The sequence below is a fragment of the Myodes glareolus genome, chromosome 2, assembly GCF_982192425.1.
Source record: "Myodes glareolus chromosome 2, mMyoGla1.1, whole genome shotgun sequence".
Classification (NCBI taxonomy): domain Eukaryota; kingdom Metazoa; phylum Chordata; class Mammalia; order Rodentia; family Cricetidae; genus Myodes; species Myodes glareolus.
Window position 1 is genome coordinate 53248443 of NC_142027.1, and position 22736 is coordinate 53271178.

At 40.7% G+C, this 22736-nt stretch overlaps 1 protein-coding gene across 6 annotated transcripts in view; it reads right to left on the bottom strand.

The window, feature by feature from the left end:
• Positions 1-22736, bottom strand: part of Cd96 (CD96 molecule) — a 78584-nt gene that overhangs the window by 48189 nt on the left and 7659 nt on the right. For all 6 annotated transcript variants that reach the window (XM_048454343.3, XM_048454340.3, XM_048454342.3 and 3 more), the window contains exons 3-5: positions 14561-14679; positions 3405-3612; positions 123-178 (exon numbers count right to left, since the gene is read on the bottom strand). In XM_048454343.3, coding sequence (XP_048310300.3) covers positions 123-178; positions 3405-3612; positions 14561-14679 — 383 coding nt within the window. The remainder of the gene's footprint in view (positions 1-122; positions 179-3404; positions 3613-14560; positions 14680-22736) is intronic.

Consider the following 22736-nt stretch of genomic DNA (forward strand, 5'->3'; position numbering starts at 1 on the left):
AGCAGTTAGCTGGCTAAGGGCCAAGGGATAAAGTCTTTGGAGGGAATGTTCCTGGCAGCTATGCAACCTGACACAACTTGGCATGTAATATTATAGATGTTTACAGGGTTTATGGGACTCACCTCTCCTAAGACATCCTTGGTGCCGTTTTCCATGACCATGAGGATTTCTGGCTTAGCTTAAAGATAAATAAAATACAGTTAGTGCATTGGATTCTGTACTACTTGCCTCTCTCTCTCTCTCTCTCTCTCTCTCTCTCTCTCTCTCTCTCTCTCTCTGTGTGTGTGTGTGTGTGTGTGTGATAAGTGTGATGCTGGCTCCTGAGTGACATAATGTGCCTATAAAAGATCACTGGGCAGCTTTCAAAAGTTTGAACCTCTCTTTCTACCTTGCATTCTTGGGGGAGGGTTCAAACTCAGGTCACTGAGTTTGTGTGCAAGCGCTTTTTAACCACTGAAGTATCCCACCAGCTCCTGATATCTATTTTGTGCCACAGTTCAGAGCTCTCAGCAAGACTGATCTCTGAGCTTGAAGAAGTTACAGGTTTGATCATTGTGTATTCTTTGTCTTCCTTCTCCTCGTGGGCTCACTTTCCACCCCCGTCCTGTTTCCCAGGATGACCTCTCAGACAAACTATGAATGCTAATAGTTTTAATGTCCAAATATAACTTATTTGGGGATGATTTTTAAAATTTACTTTTTGATTGAAGAAATTTTTTCACCCAATTTATTCTATCATGCTTTCCCTTCCTCAAATTCTCCCAGATCCCACCCACCTAACTCTACAGGTTTTTTTTTCCTTTCTCTTTAGAAAACAATCAGATAACCAAAGCAAATAACCAGAATTTAAACAAAAATACATATACAGCCACAAAAGCAGAAACTGTAATATACAAGAGAACAGTAATACCCCCCCCAAAAAAAAATCCCAAGCAAACCAGTATGAGACAACAAGTCTTCAAAGATACCATTGGGTTCATTTTGTGTTGGCTTCTACTGCTGGACCTGGTGGCCTGCCCTAAAGTATAGTTAATATAACCAATGAGACTTATTCCCCTTTGCAAACAGATAACAATCACAGATAACTTCTTGTCTAGAAGTGGGAGCCCTGCCTACTCCTACCTCACAGTTATGGGACCCCATCTCAAATAAATTAATTTAAATAAAGTTTTGTTTAAATGCCCATCACCTCCCACCTCCCCTGCTCCTGGGGATTCCAAACCAAGACACAGCCCAGAAGCTGACAAACGAAACAGTATTTCTGAACTCTTATAAGAAACAAATACAGATAGAATGAAGGCCCTGGAAAAACTTGAAAGACACTGGAGTAGTCAACGGGGACAGTCTATGAATGCAAAAAGTCACATTTGCAGGCTCTGAGTAGGGGGAGCAAGCAAAGCCTCAGCAGCGAGTTGGTGGTGGCTGCAAAGGGGCAGGCTGCCTCTGTTCCCTGCTCTGCAGAGAGTAGACATCAGACAGTGATGGCTTGGGACAAAGAATCAAGTGTTGTAGAACATAATGGATGGATTAGTGACACAGTCAACACAACATTTTTCATATGCCGTTTGGGCTTATTTAATGTAGAGAAACACTAATGTTTGAAAGGCAGATTTTGTCTATCTTTTATGTGGCAAGGTTTCATTCTGCAGCATGGGCTCAAATTTGCAATCCTCCTGAATAAGTAGCCCAAAATTACAGCCTAAACAAATATGCCTGTCAGAGGTATGGCAAAATCATGGAGAACTTAGTTTGCAGCTAGCAGCATGTCTCTAAACAGCATATTTGCTTAAGAATTCCGGTGAGAAATGCAAACTTAATTGCAAAATAAGCAGTCAGTGTTCCATATTTGTAAGCACCATCCAAAGGGAGCTTAAAAAAGAAGAAAGTATCCAGACAGAGAGATGGAAGAGCAGGGACGATGCTAGGTGAGGGATGCAGGAGCATATGTGCCTTCCAGACCAACATGGAAAAGTTTGAGGGTGGCGACGACGTGCAGCCATGGATTCCACGCTGACAAGGCAATTAGGTCACGCTGTGGCACAGAGATCTCGCCTAAGTTAAAATGCATCTTTCTTCTCACATCCTGGATGTCTGCCTTCCTTGGCCTGCCCACAGTAAGGCCAGATGAATCCGTTTGTGTTTGTGCTAAGACAGTCTCACCCTGGAAGTGAACAAATGGTGCTATGGGTACAGTAAAAGCAAACCAGTCTGTCTGGAAGTCTTCATGGGACACTGTCTGGGTTTCATAGAGAGCTGATGGTAGTGGGTAATCGTGATCTAGTTCATCCTCCCGGGAGACATGGGAGGGAAAGGAGGCCCGGAAGTAAGGAGAAGAGAGAAGAAAAGGGGGACAGGGGAAGACAGCGAGGCACAGGAGAAGGCTATACTCATGAAACTCCACATTAAGTAACTCTTGCCTCAGCTATTTCAGTCTTTATAAACTTCTCTGTGTTTTCTTCCACCGACCACATTTTCTGACCTCTAATTCAGTGCAGCATGTTTCTAAATAAAAACAAACAACTCTTTTTATATTTTATTTTATTTGGTCTGTCCTATCATTAAGAAATCTGAGACGCAATCTAGCAGCCCAGGCCCTTAGATTTTAGGAAGTGTATTTTCTCTTTGCTTACCTCATTTTCAAAAACAATTGATTGCCCATCCACGTGGCCACTTTTCCCTTTGCCCTCCTTTAGAATGACTTTAAGAGCTACAGGTCATGGTCAGAAAAATGAAAATCTAGCCAAAGTCAGGAGCTTCTCCTTAGTAATATTTCCTTGCATCAGGAAACCAAACAGAATGCTCACACTTTTCTCATCAAATTGCAGCCTGCAGAGTCTGTACATTCTGAATGAGGTCACGGTGGATTTCACTGCTAGGTGTTCTGAGGATCAGGTCAGAGAGCCATCCCTGCAGGCTTCACTACCTTTGAAAAACCCCAGAGGATTCTCACCCCAGTAGGCCCTTGCAGGATGGTGTGGGGCCTCCCGCAGTTTATCTGGCTGTATTTACCAGCCTCTTTTGCTCCTGGTGGCCTTATTGCACTTTGCACGAGAAAATAACTCAGATAATTAGACAGCCAAGCAATTAGACTTTGGCAGTTATAATTAAAGAGATTTCTAGTACCCAGAGGAAACATTATGCCTGCAAACAAGGCAGAGGCCACCAGGAAGCTGACCCATATGTGACTTTCTGGTGGCTTTATTCTATTAACTGAATAATTATTCTTTAGCCTTCCACCTTTGGTCCCGCCCCCTATGAGAATGATAGGAATAGGAAAAGAGAATTACAGAAGTTACCCTTGTGTGGCTGCTGTTCACTGTAAAGGGGAGACTCCCTTGTAAGGAAAGAGCATGGCCAGAGGCCTTGGCAGAGGTGGCAGAGAGATCACTGAACAAACTCCTTACCAAAAACCTTGATTGTAGTGGAGGTCTTCCAGACTTCAAGAGGACTGACTCTCAGGTGGCAAGAGAATATCAAGCCATCATCTTGGATTTGGACTGGGGAGAGGTGGAGTCCAGAGTCTGCACCCAGCTTGACTCTGCCTTGAAATGATGCGGAATTGCAGATGTGGTTATCATGGGTGAGGAGAACTTCCTGAACTCCATCTTTCTCCTGGAGAGAGACACAGTAGTCAGTTACAGAACACAGAACGTGTGAATCTGCCTCAACGGACTGTTTCTTAAACACTATTTACTTGTCTTGAATTATGTGCAGGTGTGTCATACACACATGTGTCATACATGTAGGTGCACATAAGTGCAGATGCTGTGGAAGTCAGAAGAAGACATCGAATCCACTGGAACTAGAGTTGGCTTGAGATGCCCAATGTGGCAATATCCACTCAGTTCGTCTGGAGGATCAACAAGGACATTAACCACTGAGTCACCGCTTCAACTTGACCAGTGCTATTTAAACATTAATAAAAGAAGAACAATGAAGAGCCGAGCAGTGGGGGTGCACATCTTTAATCCCGGCGCTAAGAAGGCAGAGGCAGGTGGATCTCTGTACGTTCAAGGCCAGCCTGGTCTACAGAGTGAGTTCCAGAACTGGCTCGATAGCTACTGGGAAACCCTGTCTCAAAAAACAAAACAAAAACAAACAAACAAAAAAAGGGATGATGAAGAATTAAAATGGGAGGAGATTGAGTCTATTACTAGAGAAAGTATTGTTGTCCTTACAATTTAATAAACGTTACTCTTATATCCGAGGATGAGACCTGGTCAGTTTTCTCATCAACTTAGACCGTGAAACCCAATATGGACAAGTTCAACAAAACATCCATGTACAGGCTGCCTACGCATGCTTCATTCATTTCATTCACTCTTATTTCCTCATAACAGGAAGAGAAGCACCCTTTGAACAGATCTAGCTTCTCACAGCCTTGCTTTCGGGACCGGGGAGAGTGCTAACTGCAGACCCCAAGGCTCACTGAGGAAGTTCTGAGTTCATACTGTTAAAATGTGCTGGGGACGTTGTGGTTTTATGGTGTGTTTGTTTTTTCTTTAACATTAATTTCATGATTCCACTTATCTTCTCTTCCCACAATTCCCTAAGAAAATGTCTAATTTAGTTCCTTTCAGAATCAGGAGTAGGATGAAATAGAGACGAGAGAGCAAAGTACTTAGGGAAGACACATTTCAGAGTCGGAAGGTACCTGTGAGGAAGGGACCTCCTCAAAATTGGTCCCCTGGGTCCTTCTTGTTGCAGTTCTCACTATACTGGCGGTCCTGGCCATTGTTTCCTTGCTTCTGTGGTGTTATTAGACGCAGAGAGAGCTCCTGAAAAGTGGGCTTTAAATGCTAAAGTGATTTCGTTACTGGCATTTGCTGGGAGAACCTGACACCTCCATTTCCTGTCCTGTCGTGGGCTGATGGAAAGAAGCTCCTATCATTTCTCCCACTACTAGGATGTCCATGCAAGCCTTGTGATCGTGACTGTGAGTGTCATTATGACGTTGACCAGCTCTCTAGGGGCGATAGAACTCTTGGGGAGCACAAGGCAATGCGCTGCTTAAATTCCTTCTCCATGCTAGTCTAATTCAATCTTCTCAATTAGCTGTTTGGAAACTGTTCCCGGCACGAGTTTCCCTCTAGAGATTCACGTTCAATCTGTCTGAGCCCAGGCCTAACCTGGAACAATTTTAAAGTTACTCAGGGGAGCCAGGCCTGAGAATGGCTGGTCTAAACATAAACTTTCCAGATAAATTATTATCCCCAAGGGAAATGGGAGGAACAAAAAGGGAGAAGGGCAGATAGGAAAGCCTTTGATGGGGGAAAGACTTAAAATAGTGAAAGCAACTCTGTGACTTGGAACCTCTAGTTTAAATGTTAGATTCGGGGTAGAAGTAGAGTCTAGGCTGGTGAGTGAATTCAACACAGGAAGACTTATTAGAGTAATTATACAGAAATTTCCAGAGAATACTGAATACCAGTTCTTATGTAAGCCATAAGTCTCTGAATCTGGGCGAGACTGTTAACAATGTTGCATACAGATGGAATTCAACGGTTTCTTGCAAAGTATCATAAGTCTTACTACCCCCCCCACCACCAACAAAGTAAGCACTTCTACAGCTTCGTGAACCTGACCTTTAATCTTCCTTCTGAAGAAGAGCAAAGGGAGGATGCATCCCCAAGACGGGGCCCAGGAGAGTTCAGAGTACCAGCAGAATGAAGTAGAAGGTATTTCCCTCAGCATCACAGATCTGGAGGTAATAGTTAAGGAAGCTGGCTCCCCCTGCAGGGCCTTAAGCACAACATACTTCTCAGAGCATCTTACACATGGGATGGTTTTTATAAAGATTCTGTAGTTCAAAACGTTCTTTGAGTGTCTTTAATGGGCGTAGCTTCTACCATTACTAGGAGACACACTCTTCCAGAAAACTCTCTGATAATCTGGCTCTTACATCTCACAGCCTCTTTCTTCTACAATATTCCCTGAGCCTTAGGTGTGGCAGTGGCGATGTATCCATTGGAACTGGGACCCGCAGCTCTGCGTTTTGATTATTGTGGTTTTATGCAATGGTTACTGTTCAAAGAGAAGTTTCCATCACAGAGAAATGGCTATCAAGACAAATGATTGGCTACACATGATCTGGACAAGGACAACACAGACATAACAAAGTGGACGGGGGAAGAGCATGGTGTCTTAACCCTACTCAGAGAACTACAAGAAACCAGTGACTCCCGAGAGTGAGACAATAGCCTTCTCCAGGCAAGAGCATGGCTACTGGTTATCTAGTACCAAATGATCAGCCCTGGAAATAAGCATGTATGCAGGGAACAACAATTAAAAAAAAAAAAAGAGGCCATGAGCTTGAAAATGAGCAGGGAGGAGCTTGTGAGAGGATTCAGAGGGAGGTAAAGAAAAAGTTACATACTTGCAATCTCAAAAAGAAAAGGAAAAAAGTATTTTTGGCCTGCCAACAGTCAACATGAATCAGAAAGAAGAAGCTCATGGGACCCTCCCCATCCTTGCTGAACTGCTGACTACTAACAGATCCTGCAGGAAGGGCAGTAGCTGTCTTTAACTGTGTACCCACTGAGGAGCCAACCGTACTCCAATGGAGAGTTCCAAAGCCATAGTCACACAGATGGTGCTGTAAGGAGGTGAATGTGGGAAAGGATCTTGTGGAAGGAGGGGGTCCTGGGGGTGGGAGGAAGATAGGAAGGGACCATTGGGTGAGGGTAATTCTAATGTATCATATACATGTATGAAATTGTCAAAGAATAAATTTAGCCGAAGTTATTTTAAAGTGTTCTTGCCTGTTCACCATGTGGTTTTCTATTTGGGATAGTCCCATCTGTCATGTTGTTAAGGAGCGTAGACACAGGATGGAGACTGTTAAAAGTTGCTTTTGCTGTTATTATATATCAGGGATGGCTTACTGTAATACTTTTATTGATGAAGATAGCATACATCATGTATACCAACGTACCCAACGGTTGTTTTGTTTTGCTTGCTTTCCTTTGGCATTTGGCAGTTGCAAAGGGAGAGAGTAGCTTCGCTTTTTAAAGATGGAATTTCAGCTACAAAGTGTCCTGAAGCCTGTAACATGAGGAGATCCTGAGGGATTCCAGGGTCCCCAGTGGCAGGAACCTGCACGTGAATAGCTGCCATCTCAGAGCAAATGGGGAAGCAGTTCAGAAAACCCATCCAGTACCTAGAGCTGGCGGGGGAGTTCTGTAATTATGCTCTGACTGCAACTGGAATGGTAAGTTCTCATTATTAAGGACTTTTTCTTTTAAGTTACATTTCTTTTTTGAGATTATAATATAATTGCATCCCTTCCCCTTTCCTTTCCTCCTCCAAAGTATCCCATGTACTCCTCCTTGTTTTTGTTTTAAAATTCATAACCTTTATTTTATTGTTCTCTCTCTCTCTCTCTCTCTCTCTCTCTCTCTCTCTCTCTCTCTCTCACACACACACACACACACACACGTGTTCCTAAATATATATGTACAACCTGTTCAGTCTATGTAATGTTACTTGTATGGATATTTTCAGGCTAGCCATTTGGTAATAGATAACCAGCTGGCTAATAGATAAGCATTTGGTAATAGATAGCAGATTGTCTTTAATCTGTTTAGTGTACACTATGTTCTAGATACTGCAAAGCTTGTTCAAACATATCTTACATTCCTTACACAGTCTGGAATAAATTATGGTTAACTTGCCCCTAACCATACAGAATAAGAAGGTACTCAAACCAAAGCGTTTCAAAGCAAGGATGCTCGGAACCAAGGAAAATCATGCCTCAGGACTTCACATATAGGACAAATATCAAGCACTAAATAACTAAACAATAATACGTTGAGGCATATCTGGAATGAGAAATGTAGGATACATTCCAGAAAGCCACAAAGCTTTATAAGGTTGTAGGCTGCAGAGTTCATGGCAGGATGCTGGTTGCAAAGGGTCTTATGTTATACCAACCATTTACCGTGACCAGCATCATAGGGTATATTCAACTCAGCTCCTTTGTATTTGCTCAGAAAGGGGCAGGACTCCCATGGGCAGGAGCAAAGCATGGCACATCAAGCTGTCCTAAGATCAAGTAGTTCCCCTGTGTTTAGTCTGGGCAAGACAATTCAACATGAGGAATAGGTTCCCAAGAGCCAGCCAAAGCACCAGGCACAACCCTGCTTCCGTGACCAGGTGTACCACAAATAGATCAAGCTACACAACTGTCTATGCAGAGGGTGTAGGTCAGTCCCAAGCAAGCTTCCTGGTTGTTGGTTCAGACACTGTGAGTTCCTATGAGCCAGACTAGCTGAGCTCAGCTCAATGCTTAGTAGTTTGTCTCTGAATCTGCCCCTATCAGTCACTGAATGAAGGCTCTTCAACAACTGGGGTTTACACCATACCAATACCAGGGCATGGCCAGTTCAGGCTATGTATCCACCGCTTCCAGGAATCTTAGTTGGGGGCTCTTATGTTTTGATGAGCAGTATACATTTAACCAGCTGTGCAGTCCAGACACTTAGTAGGTGGTCAGTAATACAAGTTTACTCCTTCCTAGTTCTATCCATAAACAGTCTCTGAATTTATCAACATTCCCTATATACCCAGATAAATGGAAAATTTGGAGAATTTTTGCTGTGGTTTAAATGGTTTTGTTCCTGTACCTCCAAAACTTATTCCCTGTTGGGCCAAAATTATCTCAGGGCCTGTACCTTGAGGCCTATAGGACAGAAAAAAAACCTGGCTCCAGTTCAGGGCCTATACTTCGAGATCTGTAGGACACAGAGAGAAGCCTGGCTCGAGTTTGAGTGAGGACGAGACAGCAAAAAGTAGGTAGATGCCCCTCCAGCCAGAGGGAGGGTTTGGCACTTCTCATTAGCTGGTGGTCCCCTCACATCACAGGATGTCACTTAACATATATAAGCTGACACAGTAATAAACTGAGATCCTGCTTTGACTCGACTTTCTATCATGTCTGATTGTCCTGCGTAGTGGGGCTGTGGAACAGGCATCTTGTATTGTGGAGCTGCAGAACAGGAGAATAACACACTCACCTTTCCCTGGGGAATAAGGAGCTCAGGATGCCTAGCAACTTTCAATGCCAGGGAGGTCATTAGGCTATGAAATCTCTTCCCATACGAAAGGACTTGTGGTGATTGGAGTGTAGCTCACAGCCAACACTACCAATACAGCAACCAAATCAAAAACCTAAAACCAAACCATACCAAACCAAAACCCAAAGCAAGCAAATAAACAAAACAAGGTGTGTGGGAGTAGATCCCTCTCCTCCACTCTTCTGTCACATAGGGACACTGTAGTCAGCATCAGTAGGACAGCATTTAAGCAACCGTCTCGGAAGCATAGAGTACAGTCCTCAGCCATACTCTGTGATTCTGGACTTTCTGGCTTTCAGAATTGTGTGAGAGCAAGTCTCTGTTCTTCATAAAGCTCCCAGGCTCAGGTGTTCTGTGACAGTCACACAAAGAGGACTAAGACAATTATAAAGCCACATACTGCTCAGTTTATCCACCTCTGCTAACCCACAACCAGGCTATGTGATGACCTTTAAGACTGAAGAACCACAGTGACTCAGAGAATACTCTTCTGTGGAATTAATATATATATATATATATATATATATATATAAATGTATGATGCACATAAAATGTAGTTTCATAACAAATAACCAACCATGGGACTTTATTTAAAAGTTAGATATTTTATTCACCATGGGTTTTCTTTATATATTTTGAAAATATTGTATTAAAATATTTATCTTGATTATTGATTTTTGCTGCTTCCCTGAATGTTGCTTTCGTTGATAAGGACCTTCCTCATCTCACTGTAAATTGAGCCCTTTGGTTGCACAGCCCAGCCAGTAAGGACTTGAACATACCATTTCCCTCAAAGGCCATGGTGTTAGTGACTTGGTTACATACAGCCTTACAAGAAGCAGAGGGCTGTGTTTGCCTTATCTGCTTGTAGTCTATTTGAGATGAATGCTTCACCAGAAAAAGCTACAAATTGAGGTTCCAAGAAGTGACGTGAATGAATGTGTCATTGAATTATGTAGAATTGTTTGTCCTAACAAAATTAGTGTGGTAGGGACTGGATAGGTCATATTGATTTATGAAAAACTGCTGCCTTGTGCATCTCAAGCACAACTCATGATAAAGCTCATCCACTGAGCCTCCTATGTTTTTGTCCTGGGATCAGACTTTCCAGTTTTGCAGGGGACATGGGTGGCTATTTGATTTAGTGGTTCTGTTTTATCCCTGACTGGCTTCAGTTGCCTGGAACCAGCTCTGAGTTAGCACTGGCTGCATCGTGCACAGCACACAGCAGGTGTTGGGTGCTCTGAGCTCTTCCACAGTTGTTGCTGACTGTATTGATCCCTGCTTCTCTGTCTCCAATCTGCTTGGCACCTTCACATTTTCTCCACGTATTCTTCACCCTGCCAGCACTGTTAATGCAGACTGCTTGTTGAACTCCTCACATTCATTTCCAGCAGCGCTGGACCAGTATATATCTAACCACCATTACTTGTTAACCTTTTGTAGTTTGGCAGGTACTTAATATTTTGGTAACAGCCAAGACAATGATATCAGCTGCCACTGACTGTGATGCTGTCTCTACATCTCAAGGTTTTATATGTTCTTTTAAAACTATTGCTTCTTGCCTGATTATAAAACAGTACAAATAAAAATATGATAAAAATTTTAAACAATGTAAACATCTAGTACTCAGTTATGTGACATTACCATGAAAATCAAGTGATTCAAATGTTGTATCCTGTTCCCCATTTAATGATTTAAAAGAAAAAATATAAAGATCTTTTAACATTTTGTTTATTCTTTGAGAATTTCATACATGTATAGTTTTTATTTTGATCATAAAATGATCTACTTGCCTTTCCCTCCTCTTCCTCTTGGATCCCCTCATCGCCCCTTCCTCCTCCATCCTGCCCCCTTCCTCTTCCTCCTCCTTCTCTTCTCATTCTTCATTGTTCTCTAAGTCTAGAGCTGCCACATCTGCATGGGTTTAGGAGTGTCCTCTAGAACACAGGCAATGTACTAGGACCACATCTCTGAAGAAAACCGTCTCCCTCTCCCGGTACTCATTACCTGTCAATAGTTCTTCACTGAGTTCATTTGAGGTGGGCCTCATGAACCCCTTTCCGGTTATTAGCTGGACTATTAATTGGACTGACCTTGTGGAAGTCTTGTGTAGACACCTGTAACTATTGTGAGTTCATGGGTGCAATAGCCCTGTCCTGCCACATCCAGAGGCTAGTATGCTATTTCACAGAAGTATTCTTAACCGCCAGCTTTTACTGTCTTGCTGCCTTTCTTCCACAATGCCCCCAGAGCTTGTGGGGAGTTGGCATGATAGAGACGCCATGTTTATGGCTGAACACTCCATAGTCACTTAGAATTGGTGCTAATTGTCTGTGCTTGTGGAAAAAGGAAGCCACTCTGATGAGAGGTGAAAATGGTACTAAACGATGGGTATAATAAATATTGAGATAGGCCTCTTTCTGTTTTTTATTTTTAAATATATTTCTATTATTTTGAAGATTTCACAAGATGTAGTTTGATCATATTCATCACGCCTCCAGGTCTTTACTGCTCCCAGACTCACCCTCACCCCGGTACATCCTCCCAACTTTGTGTCCCTCCCCCCTCTGTTTTTATTTCTTTTTTTTTTTTTAATTTCTTTTTTATCTTTTTTTTTGATTTTTCGAGACAGGGTTTCACTGTAGTTTTTGGTGCCTGTCCTGGAACTAGCTCTTGTAGACCAGGCTGGCCTCGAACTCACAGGGATTCGCCTGCCTCTGCCTCCCGAGTGCTGGGATTAAAGGCGTGCGCCACCACCGCCCGGCCCCCCTCTGTTTTTAAAAATAATCCATTGAGTGCAATTTGTGCTAGTCGTGTATTACTGGGTGTGGGGTCATCACTTGATTGTGGTAGAGCCACCAGGATACACACCTCTCAAGAAAACTGATTCTCCCTTCCCACAGAAGCCATTACCCATCCAAAGCTCTTCAGTCAAGGTTTCTGAGCCCCTCCTGCTACAGGCCAGAATGTCGACCGCTTTGGTCTTGTACAAGTATTATGCAGATGACCACAAGCCACTGTGAGTTCATAAACAGTGGTGAAGGATCTCTATTTAGCTCACTGACTGTGAGAGCAAATGTTTCCTTAAGGCATTCCGTGGCGTATACAACTAATTTGCTTGTATGAGTCCCAGGGTCTTGTTATAGCATATGTCTATCTTTTGCTATTAAGTGTCTTTAATTATGTGGCTCAAAGATAACTCTTCAAAAAGCTTTTCTGGGTTTTTCTGGCAATTTATTTTCCCTGAGTACTGCTAATTTTTTTTACATTTTATTATAAATATATGAGATGATAGAAAATATATCTAATATAATTTTGCATCCCTGTAGAAAACCCAGCACTCAAATCTGTTTATTGGATTGAATTAAAATTTATACTGTGGGAAATCATAGGATGATAGTTTATAATGAAAACAGAATATTAGAATGTATTTAGAAACTCCCAGAATAAGCCTGAAGAATTTCTCTCATGCTGGTGTGTGTCCTAGGACTTAAACAGCAAAATTAGCACTTGCTGTTTATCTACCAACCCATTTCCCAACTAAACCCACATAGACCTCAGTTTCTTATTTAGCACCCCACCGTTCACATGGTTGCTCACAAGCTGGCCTTTTGTATTTTCTTAGGCATCCGAATTATCTTGTGACAATCGAACATTAGATGCCCTGTGTTTGTGTCTGATGCCTACTGACTTCAGTGTAGGACAGTTCTGAATATAACTCCCCCCAAACAAAGGATCTAATCCATTTAACACAGCTGCCATGACACCAGGGACACATACCAAATGCATTTTTTTTTACAGTGATGTTGGGAATCCTAGCAATAACTTTCCCCATGAGATTCGCAACTGACTTAATTAGATTTTATAATTCCACATACATGACAATATCACTTTTATTTTCTGGAGACTTGGATAATGTTTGTCTACAGAACTGTTCCCAAGGTTTAATAAAACACTCGGGGTGGGAGGCCTTTGCAGTTTCCCAGGGTTTCTGGGCTCAGCACGGCAGGTTTCTGCCCCACTGAGTATATCTTCATCATTTCTGCTCTTTAGCCTTTTACTTAAAGCCACATTACTTCCTGTTTGTACGAATCTGCGTGACCTCTGCATACATACAGCAATGATGGCCAGGGGAGCTTTCTCTGTTTCCTCATACAGGGACATTAGATGTTTTCACACCATTCTAAGTCAATCCTAGCGGCATCAGTAGTTAAGACACGGCTGAAAGTCCATGAAGCAAACAGATTTTGACATTTAAAAAGAAAACGCACAGCAGGAATTTAATCAGCTCATTGCCAATCCATTATTCCCTTTGAAGGAAGGATTCTTTCAAAGGGATCTCTCTATTTGTCTATATTACAACCCAGTCTTTAAATGACAGTGTGGTGTGAGTGTCTGTTGAGGCTCAAGACTTACCCCCCTCCTACTTTGCAACCTAATTTGCACTCTCTCCAGCCCTCATTTATTCTAAATGCCCTGATAGGATACATAGAGACTGTCTCTTCACCTTCCAAGTTTTCTTGAAGGATCCTACTACATAAAGGAGGCTTATTATTCATCTAGTATTTGACCCCTAATGAGCTGGCACTAATGAGCCAACCAAACGGCATGAATTTGGTGACCATCAATTTAACATGAGGATGGTGAAAAGGTGACTTGTGTTCTATTCCTGGGACTACAAGTTAGAAGAAGAGAACTGAGTCCTGAAAGTTGTCCTCTGACCTCCATACACTTCGTGGTGCATAACTCCATAAATAAATAGATGCAACTTTTGAAAGTCCCTGTTCTGGCCATTTGTAGTGGTTTCTAAAGGTTATGGTTACAATGGGTCTATAGTCCGTGCTTCAGCAACCAAACCGAACAGCGATGTGCTTCCGCAGAGCCTGTTTCTCCCACGCACAATTCACGTGTGTGTTTGCCTGTGTGTGTGTGCAGGCACCTATAGGGGTCAGAGGGGGGGCAACAATGAATCCCTTGTGTGCCTTTTAGTGTCCTCTAATAGAGCAGTAAGCTTTCCTAACTGCCGAGCCATCGCTCCATCCTCTTCTTGTATTTCATAAGCATCAGGTTTTGCATTTCTGGATTAAAGCATCGCAAGATTACGGCAATGCAAGTTCTGGGAAAAAAAGTCTATTTCTCTACATCTGTTATTTGTAAAACAAATATTAGTGACTAGAGACTTCTGTATGTGACTTTTCCCCAGGGCAGTATCACTCCTTGTTTTCTCCGCAGTCACGGTCTGGTTTATAATTTGAAACAGAAATCAACCTCTAGCAGCTAATTTCAGAGTCCCACCGCATGCATCTCTACTTGTCTAGCTGGAAGACACCCCCGTGCCCTTTCTTCCTTCCCCAGTCCTTCCCCAGCCACTGGCACAATGCCTGTGTCTCATCAAGTATTTCTCTGTTATTGCTTGCTATTCATTTCAACTCATTAATATTTAAAGATCATTACAGTTATTCACTGAAAAGGGCACCGCTTACCACCAACCATGAAAAGGTGAGCCCAGGTGAAATTTCCGAGGAGGTATTTTGAAAGCATGGTATTTCCAGGGTCAAATTCGTCTCTGTTTCTATTGTATAGTTGTGTTCCTCTTGTGCAACTGGAACAAAACATATGGTGGAAGATGCATGGATCGTGGCATATAAGGTACATTTTATCAAACAGACAAAAACAGTTTAAAATAGAAATTCATCTATCTTCAAGACACCTATGAAGTAACAAGGCAGAACCTCACTGTGGTCCACATTGTTTAAATGGCAAAACTGAGCCAGGAGAAGCCTGGGGAATGGCTCATCACTGAAAACTCAGAGAGACCATTTGACAATCCAGCTTAGAATTTGACGTGCTCTTCTGTTTAACCCCATATAGATCCATTCGTCTTCAGGTTCCACGTCCTCGTTAGAGAGAATATGAAGTCTTCTAACCTAGCTTCTATTTGTATTTTAAAATTCATTAGGACTTGCTTTTTTCTCACAGGAGCTGGAGGTTCACAGCAAAAGTGAGCAGCAAATCCTGACAATTCCCGTGGACATATTGTCCTCACATTTACACATGTAGCTCTTCTACATCAGCATCGTACACATGAGTAGTGTGTTTGCCATAATAAATAAGCCTACATTCATAAATCATCATCTCTCAAGGCCCACAGCTTGCTGTAGGGTTCATGTGATGTACATTCTATAGGTTCTGACGAGCGTATAGTGACATACACTCACATTAAACACAGACGTTTACTGCTCTAGAAACCTTTTCTCTCTTCTGCAGGGCTTTGGTCTCAGGAGAAAATCCTTAAGCACTCAAGTTCCATACAACCAAGCACACCCTAGGAAACTTGCAACAGATATAATGGAAAGGCATGCAGAGTTTTATGTTATGTTTTTAGGGGTAGGGCAAAGAAAATGTGCATGTTCAGTATACATGCAATTTATTTCCAAATCTTCCTTACCTGAAGTTGTGGTTATGGAATCTATATTACTTTAACCTTGTATTTTTTTTAGAAGATCCTTGTCCATTAATGTTAAAGAAATTTAATCACCATATTTCCAAATGGAGTTACACTTGTGTAACAGCATCAAAATTCTAACACATAGCATACCACTTTTTAATTTTATTTTAAAAATTATTTTAACTGTTTTGCTTAAATATAATTTAAACCTAGTAATCTAGTTAATCTATGATGTTCACAGAATGAATACATTATTTTAATAATATTTTAATAAATATTACCCAAATATACAATCAGTATATAATTATTATTAATTTTTATTTATTGCGTGACTTTTTGATCTTTCTATACCACCCTGGATGACTTGGCACTTGATATATAACCCAAGCTAATTTCACATTCCTCACAGCTGTCCTGTTTCAAGTATGAGGGTTACAAGTGTGTAGCATCACACCCAGCTCTACTTTTGAAGTTTTCTCAGATTCTGGGAATAACATTTTACTGATATCTTTTAGACAAATAGAGAAAGTAATTAAAATTACCCAGAAAGTATCTACAAGAATACTAAACTACAACATGTCCCATTGGCAAATGGTAGCAAACTACTAGACCATGGTGGTAGCAGCTCTGGAGAAAGAAAACAGGAAAATGAATGGTGCTTCTCTGAATGGCCTTTAGAACCAGAAAAGTTCACTCCCACAGTGGGTGATCTCCACAGAGATAGCTGGCTGATCTGAGAAGAGCAACAGGAATGGAGAAGGAGGTGTGCAGGCCCCAGATCACCAGTTTCATCTTGGGGAATAGAAGAAGTCCCCCATCTTGAGATACATGAGGGTTCATGGGATGTCCCCAATGCTGTGAAGAAACCCTTGGGAGAAGAATCCAAACTAAACTAGAAAGATCTGGTATGAGAAATCAAGCAGGAAATTCATATAAAAGTGGGAGATGGGAGACAAAGGAAAAGGAAGTGTATCCTAACAGTCCCAAAGTTAGTGTTTACCTTGAAAATAGCCAATCATGGGCTCTAGACACAACAAAGTCTACAGAGGAGCTAGCCTGGCAGGCCTTCCGTGATAAGAATAAAAGCATGCTTAAGCTAAGCAATAGGAAAATGAGTACAGCAGAATAAACTGCAAAAGTTACAGTGAGAAAAAGACCAGAAAATAAAATAGCATTTATATAGCAATGAAAGCTATGTAGTGATATATTCACATGTAAATGAAAGCTACCACTTCATTATTTAAAATGAGATGAATGAATAAAAATGATATAAAGTTTACAAAATTTGGAAAGACTGGTAAATGAGTTCATTGAAGAAAAAAAAACTTGTGAAAGATAGGTGATATAATTCAGGAAGTCATTTTAAGAAATCGTTCTAAGAATAAGAGGAAATCAGAACAAAGCTGAAGCTACGTGTGCACAAAAGCTAATGTATTGAGAGAAATTTATAAAGTTAAATGAGGAAAATATTTATATAAATAACTCTCAAAATAAGATATTCAAGTAATACAGAAAATACAAAAAAAAGTGTGTGTGTGTGTGTGTGTGTGTGTGTGCCTGTGTATATAAAACAGAAGACTTTGAAGGGAAAACCAAAAAAGCATGGAATAGTACAAATGTTAAAAATTATAATTGAGAAAATTTCTTAAAAAGTAAATATAACATGGCTGGCGGAGGCAGCTAGTTCATTTCCCAATCACACTGACTCAAAAAAAAAAAAAACAAACAAACCCGCCGACAATTGACATCTAATGTGGAGAGGACTAAGTCCACGTAAAACATGACAAAGCTTGGAAAGGAATCCTAGACACAAAAGAACAGAGTAAATATGGCTTTTTGGTAGCAGCATTTTCTCAGGTGGGCTCTGTTTGCGAGAAGCAAGAAGAGGCATGATTTCTTTAAGAGAGGTCTTCCTGAATCAGCCATTGCACAAAACAAACAGACAGGCAAACAAACAAACAAACAGTCAAAACCAAAAATCCATGTGGTTTCAAAACGGCAGCTTCCTGGGCTGTACTACCAGCATGAACTCTGGCTCTTTCAGGAGGCCTAGCGCTTGAATAGGGTTTGTGAGCAGTGTGCTGCAAGTTACTTGGTGGCAGCATGGGCCAGCTGGTTACCAGAGTTGAGGTGATGAGCATGGCTCCCACCTGGAAATCTTAGAGGCAGTGAACAGAACTCTACCATGTTGGACTGAGTAGAGTCAAAAGGCAAAACAGCTTTAGATATAGCCAAGCTGCTTTGCATTTTAAGAAGTCCTCGTGGATATAAAAAGATTACAGATATACAATAGGAAAGATTCAGACATAAAAGACCTCTAAACAAGACACAGTATGTTTAAAAAAATGTATGTAGGCTTCGGAGAGAGCAGAAAAAGAGTAAAGAGACAGTAAATGTAATATAAAATTACAGACAGTCATAGATTAAAGGAGTAAAGATAATATAATATATATTAAACTTGTAGAAAAGTAATGGAGTAAGAAAAATAAGCCATGGAAAGATGGAATATACACAGAGAGTCTGAATTATGTATATTATTATGTTTTCTTTAAATATTTTGATCATGAATGAGATAATTACAAAGAATCATTTCATTGTCTGGGCTGCTAAGCTAAACCAAATATATATTTTAAAAGTATCATGAATTCAGATATTTTGAATTTGGGTCTAAGGATTTGTTGCTTTGGAAAAGAGGTTCTTCTTTTGTTTCCACAGAGAATGGGAACCTGTGGAATCCTTCCAGACTAATATGGTTTGATGGACCAAGATTCCCTGAAAGGTCACCATGAATACCGCCCCCCAAAATTACTTCACAGAACAAAAAGCAGGAAGCAGTTTGGAGATAACTATGTCCAAATTCCTTAAATCATTTTTTATAAATATTTGTTTACATTTAAAGGGGGATATGGATAGTAGATACGAATAATTTTCACTGGTATGGATCTTGATCTAGTGAAATAAATTTTAGGTTAATCTTATTCTATGTATATTTCTGCTCTTGATTAAGGTATTGTGATTGTGCAGTTCATTTAAAAAATGTAATGTGTAAGTAAGAAATATAGGTTAATAGATAGTCATCTATAATAGTCAAGCTTGTAGTCATATTAGTTAGGTTTTCTAGATGTATAGAGATATATTTCAGTTCAATAGGTATTCTTCAAATCTTTCAGAGACATTCAGAATATGACATTTAAAATGTTTTAAGAACTTTGGACTTTTTATTACAATGAGACACATCCACTCCTGGCAGCACCAATCTACTTCAAAAGGATGATGGGCATCAAAGAGGCTCTTCATGGAGTTTGTTAGCTTTTGCCTGAACTGTTTGAACTGCAGTGCCCACAGAAAAATTATTCCTAAAGCTGCCTAAAGAAGGTGAGATAGTCCTTCAGGATTCCTGCTTCATGAAAAAGTCTGCTAGACATTCTCCAGGACACAGAAGAAAGTGACTGACAAACTGTCAATATAGGCAGAACTGTCTTTGAAATTTCCTGTTTCATGGAAAAGTCTCCTGGATATTATGGGCCTATAGGCTGAAAGTGGATGCACCAATGGTACAGAAGAACTTTGGGTGACTGTCCAGGCAATGAGATGCCTCTGTCAATTTTAGAGTTTTAGAAGTTGCTTACAATGCACTTCCTGTGTACTTAAGTGATATTATATCCTTCAGAAGTCTTTGATGGAGTTGAAGAATAGATAGAGTTTTCTTTAGTTATGATAAAAGATTAAGTAGTTATAAATATTGTAACCATAATTCTTGCTTGATACCTATTTTGCTATATGTAATTCTGCTATGTGAAAGTTAAAACTTTCATTTTTATTTAGACAGAAAAGGGGATGTGATGCGGGATTCCCTTCTGCTTGCTGTGAATATGCTTTGTTACCATTGGTTATTAAAGAAGCTGCTTTGGGCCTGTACAAAGCAGAATAGAGATAGGTGCAAAAAATTAAACTGAATGCCAGGAAAAAGAAGGCAGAGTCAGGGAGAAGCCATGTAGTCACCACTGGGAACATACACTTCTGCTGGAGCCCACGAAAACTTTGCTGGAAAGCCAAAGTCACATGGTGATCCACAGATTAATAGAAATGGGTTAATTTTAGATGCAAAAACTAGCCAATAAGAAGCAAGAGCTAATTGGCCAAACAGTATTGCTAATAATATAGTTTCTGTGTGATTATTTCATGCCTGGGCAGCCGGGAACCAACAAGCAGCAACATAACATATGTTTAGAGATTTGTGGATGTAAGAAAATTGACTTAGGATGGACACCTTAAAGCAGAGTTATATGAAAGTATTTAACAAAATTAGTAATAGAGGGAGAAAATGAGACTACTGTTAGCAGGATTTTAGTCGCAATTCAATGGCAGAAAATATTGATGGAGTATATTTAATATATGCAAGGAAGGAATATGTGCCCTATAGATTTTAAATCCAAGAAAATTAACCTTTTAATATAAAAAATTTCAACTATTTTTAGGGTTTCATTGCTTTCATCAGCACTTCCAAGGGGTTTTTTTGATAGAACACAGTCCAGATAGTCATCCTCATAAAGGCTTGCAGTGAGTCCTAGTTCTTCACATTTGTCTCTGGAAATAATTGTTATAAGGAACTGGATACTCATGAATATATTTTCTAAACAAAAAAACAGTGGAGGTCTAGGAAATGGAGACATAGAAGGAGAGACAGGCGTACCAGGGAGGAAGACATAGCTTAAAAAGACAAATAGCCATGCATGGGGGCACATATATCAAGAGGCAGAAATATAAGAATCTCTGTGAATTTGAGGCCAGCTTGGTTTATAAAATGATTTCCAGGATGGCTAGGGCTGTTACACAAAGAAATCCTGGTTAAAAAAAAAAAGACAAGTCCAAAACTGGGCAAGGATATTAAATGCAACCATTTCATAACTTTGAACTAAGGGCAACATCAAATTTTGAATCATCTGTTTCTTATAAAACTGCTGTCATGTCAATCAAAACTCTAGGAATCTTCATCCTTCTTGCCTACTGCATATTTCCTCCATCACCTGCCCCCTTGGTCAGAGAGACATATTCTAACAGCATAGAGCCACCTGCAAAACTCAGCGGCTTTTTTTCCTACCCAGAGGCCACTGACACACACTGGGGACTCGGTTTTAGCTGTCCCAGCTCCAGAACTGTGAGAGACTATCTTTTACTTCCATTGGCCCGCCTGTGGTGTTGCGCTAAGGCAGCACAAATGAACCAAGCTGTTGGGAGTCCAGGTAGACATTCAGGGCAGACCACCTGGAAACGAGAGCCTTGAGGGCCGAGGTAAGATGTCCACATGTTCTACAGTGACTGTGAAAGCTCATCTTTGGGAGGAGGACACTGGAGGAGGCAGCCCAGGTCTCCCATGAATGGTGCTAGCACTAGCCCATCTCTAGGGACTTTGTCCAGTCTCAGTGCTCTACCTCTGGACACCATCAATGTATGAATTTGGACGTGAAGTTTCCGTGTCACTTAAGGAGGGGCTCTCAAATCCCAGCACTTAAGAGGACAAATCTGCTTACGGTTTTTACATATTGAATGGATGATTTCACTAGATGTATAAATTCTTGGTAGACTGTTATTAATCTTAGTGTTTTGGATACATCTTCTGATCTCTGGTGTTTCTGAAGAGAGGCACTTTGATTTTCTAATTGTTCTATAAGTCCTCTGTAAGGAATAAGTTGGTTTTTTCCCCTTTTTTCCTTCTATGCTTTACTTGTTTTCATTGCTACTTTTATGATTTTTCTTTCTCTTTCACTTTCACTTTATAGTTATTGTCTAGGTAGACATCTATGTGTTTGCCTTATATGGACCTTCTTAGACTTTTTGGGAGAATAGATTAACTGATAGAAAACACTAAAATATTGAACAGCACTGCCATCATCAAAAACGATCTTGTTTCCCTTCCTTCCTGCTATAACTTAAAAGAGTTTTGGTAAGGCATGAAGGGAGCGGAGAGAGTAGGTGGGAAGAGGAGGCCATTAGCAGGAGTGGGAGGGAAGCAAGACAAGGGAATGTGGGAGAATAAGATCAAAATATATTAGATGAGTGTATAAAATATCACAATGAAACCTATATTTATGTGTAATTAATGAATGCTATTACAAACTTCATAAAATTTGCCCCTACTTCTGAAGAGTTTGATTACCTGTTAATGATCTCAATGCCCCTATCTTCTCAGAAATCTTAGTCAATATATAGAAATCTTATATCGATTCTGTGGTATAGTTAACTCATTTTAAGCATATCCTGTCCATTGGCTTTGGAGTATAGTTAGGTGCCTTGCATTATTTAAAACTGCTCCCACCGCAGCACCAACACAAAGCTTGGGTCAACCACTCAGGACTCCTTCCATTCCTATTGACCAGTGGCTAGAAGCTGTGTCAACACTTTCTGTCCCCTCTCCTGTGCCTCTCACTCCCTGCTCCTCCTCCCATCTGATTTCTTTTCTATTCCATAATGCCACCAACACAAGCTCCTGCAAAGTGGTCAATACCTTTCATGTTCCTAAATACAATCCAATAACCATTTGTCTTCCCAGAAGCATCCGAATTGATGGTTGCTGACTATATGCAATTATCTTTCTAGGCTTCTGTGACCCAGTTCTCTTGTCTTCCTCTTACCATTTTAATCTACTCTTCTCTGTCCTGTGGAGAGTGGCTCTCACTCAGCACTGTGTTCTGACTGAAGCACCACACGGCTTTTCTCATTTGATTTCTCTACCTAGACGATCTCTCTCATGACTAGAAATTTAGTCAGAATCCATGCTCAGAAAGCTTACCAAAATGGTATCTTTGCTTAAGTCTCTGTGCTAGCTGAGGGTAGCATAACTAAGAGTGTGTTGTATGCTATTATCTTCAACTTCCTGCCTAAGTCAAACATACGAAATATAGCTTGAATGATCTCTGTACAGTCTGATCAGACCCCAGCGTTCCTTACCATGGTGTGTGAGTTACACATTCTGAAAATCAAAGCATCATGCTTGGCAACGCTTTGAATTTCAAATTCCACATATGCAACACAGCATGAGATTTTATGGAGAACCCACTTAAACACGGTTTTGGTCGGAACATTGCTCCCCATCTCTGTCACCCTACTCAGAGTTGCCAGCATGTCTCCTCTGTGTTTCTTTTATTGCATTATTTTTAAGTCAGTTGAACTTCCACTATCCTTTCTGCTTTTTCTCAGTTCATTTCCTAGAC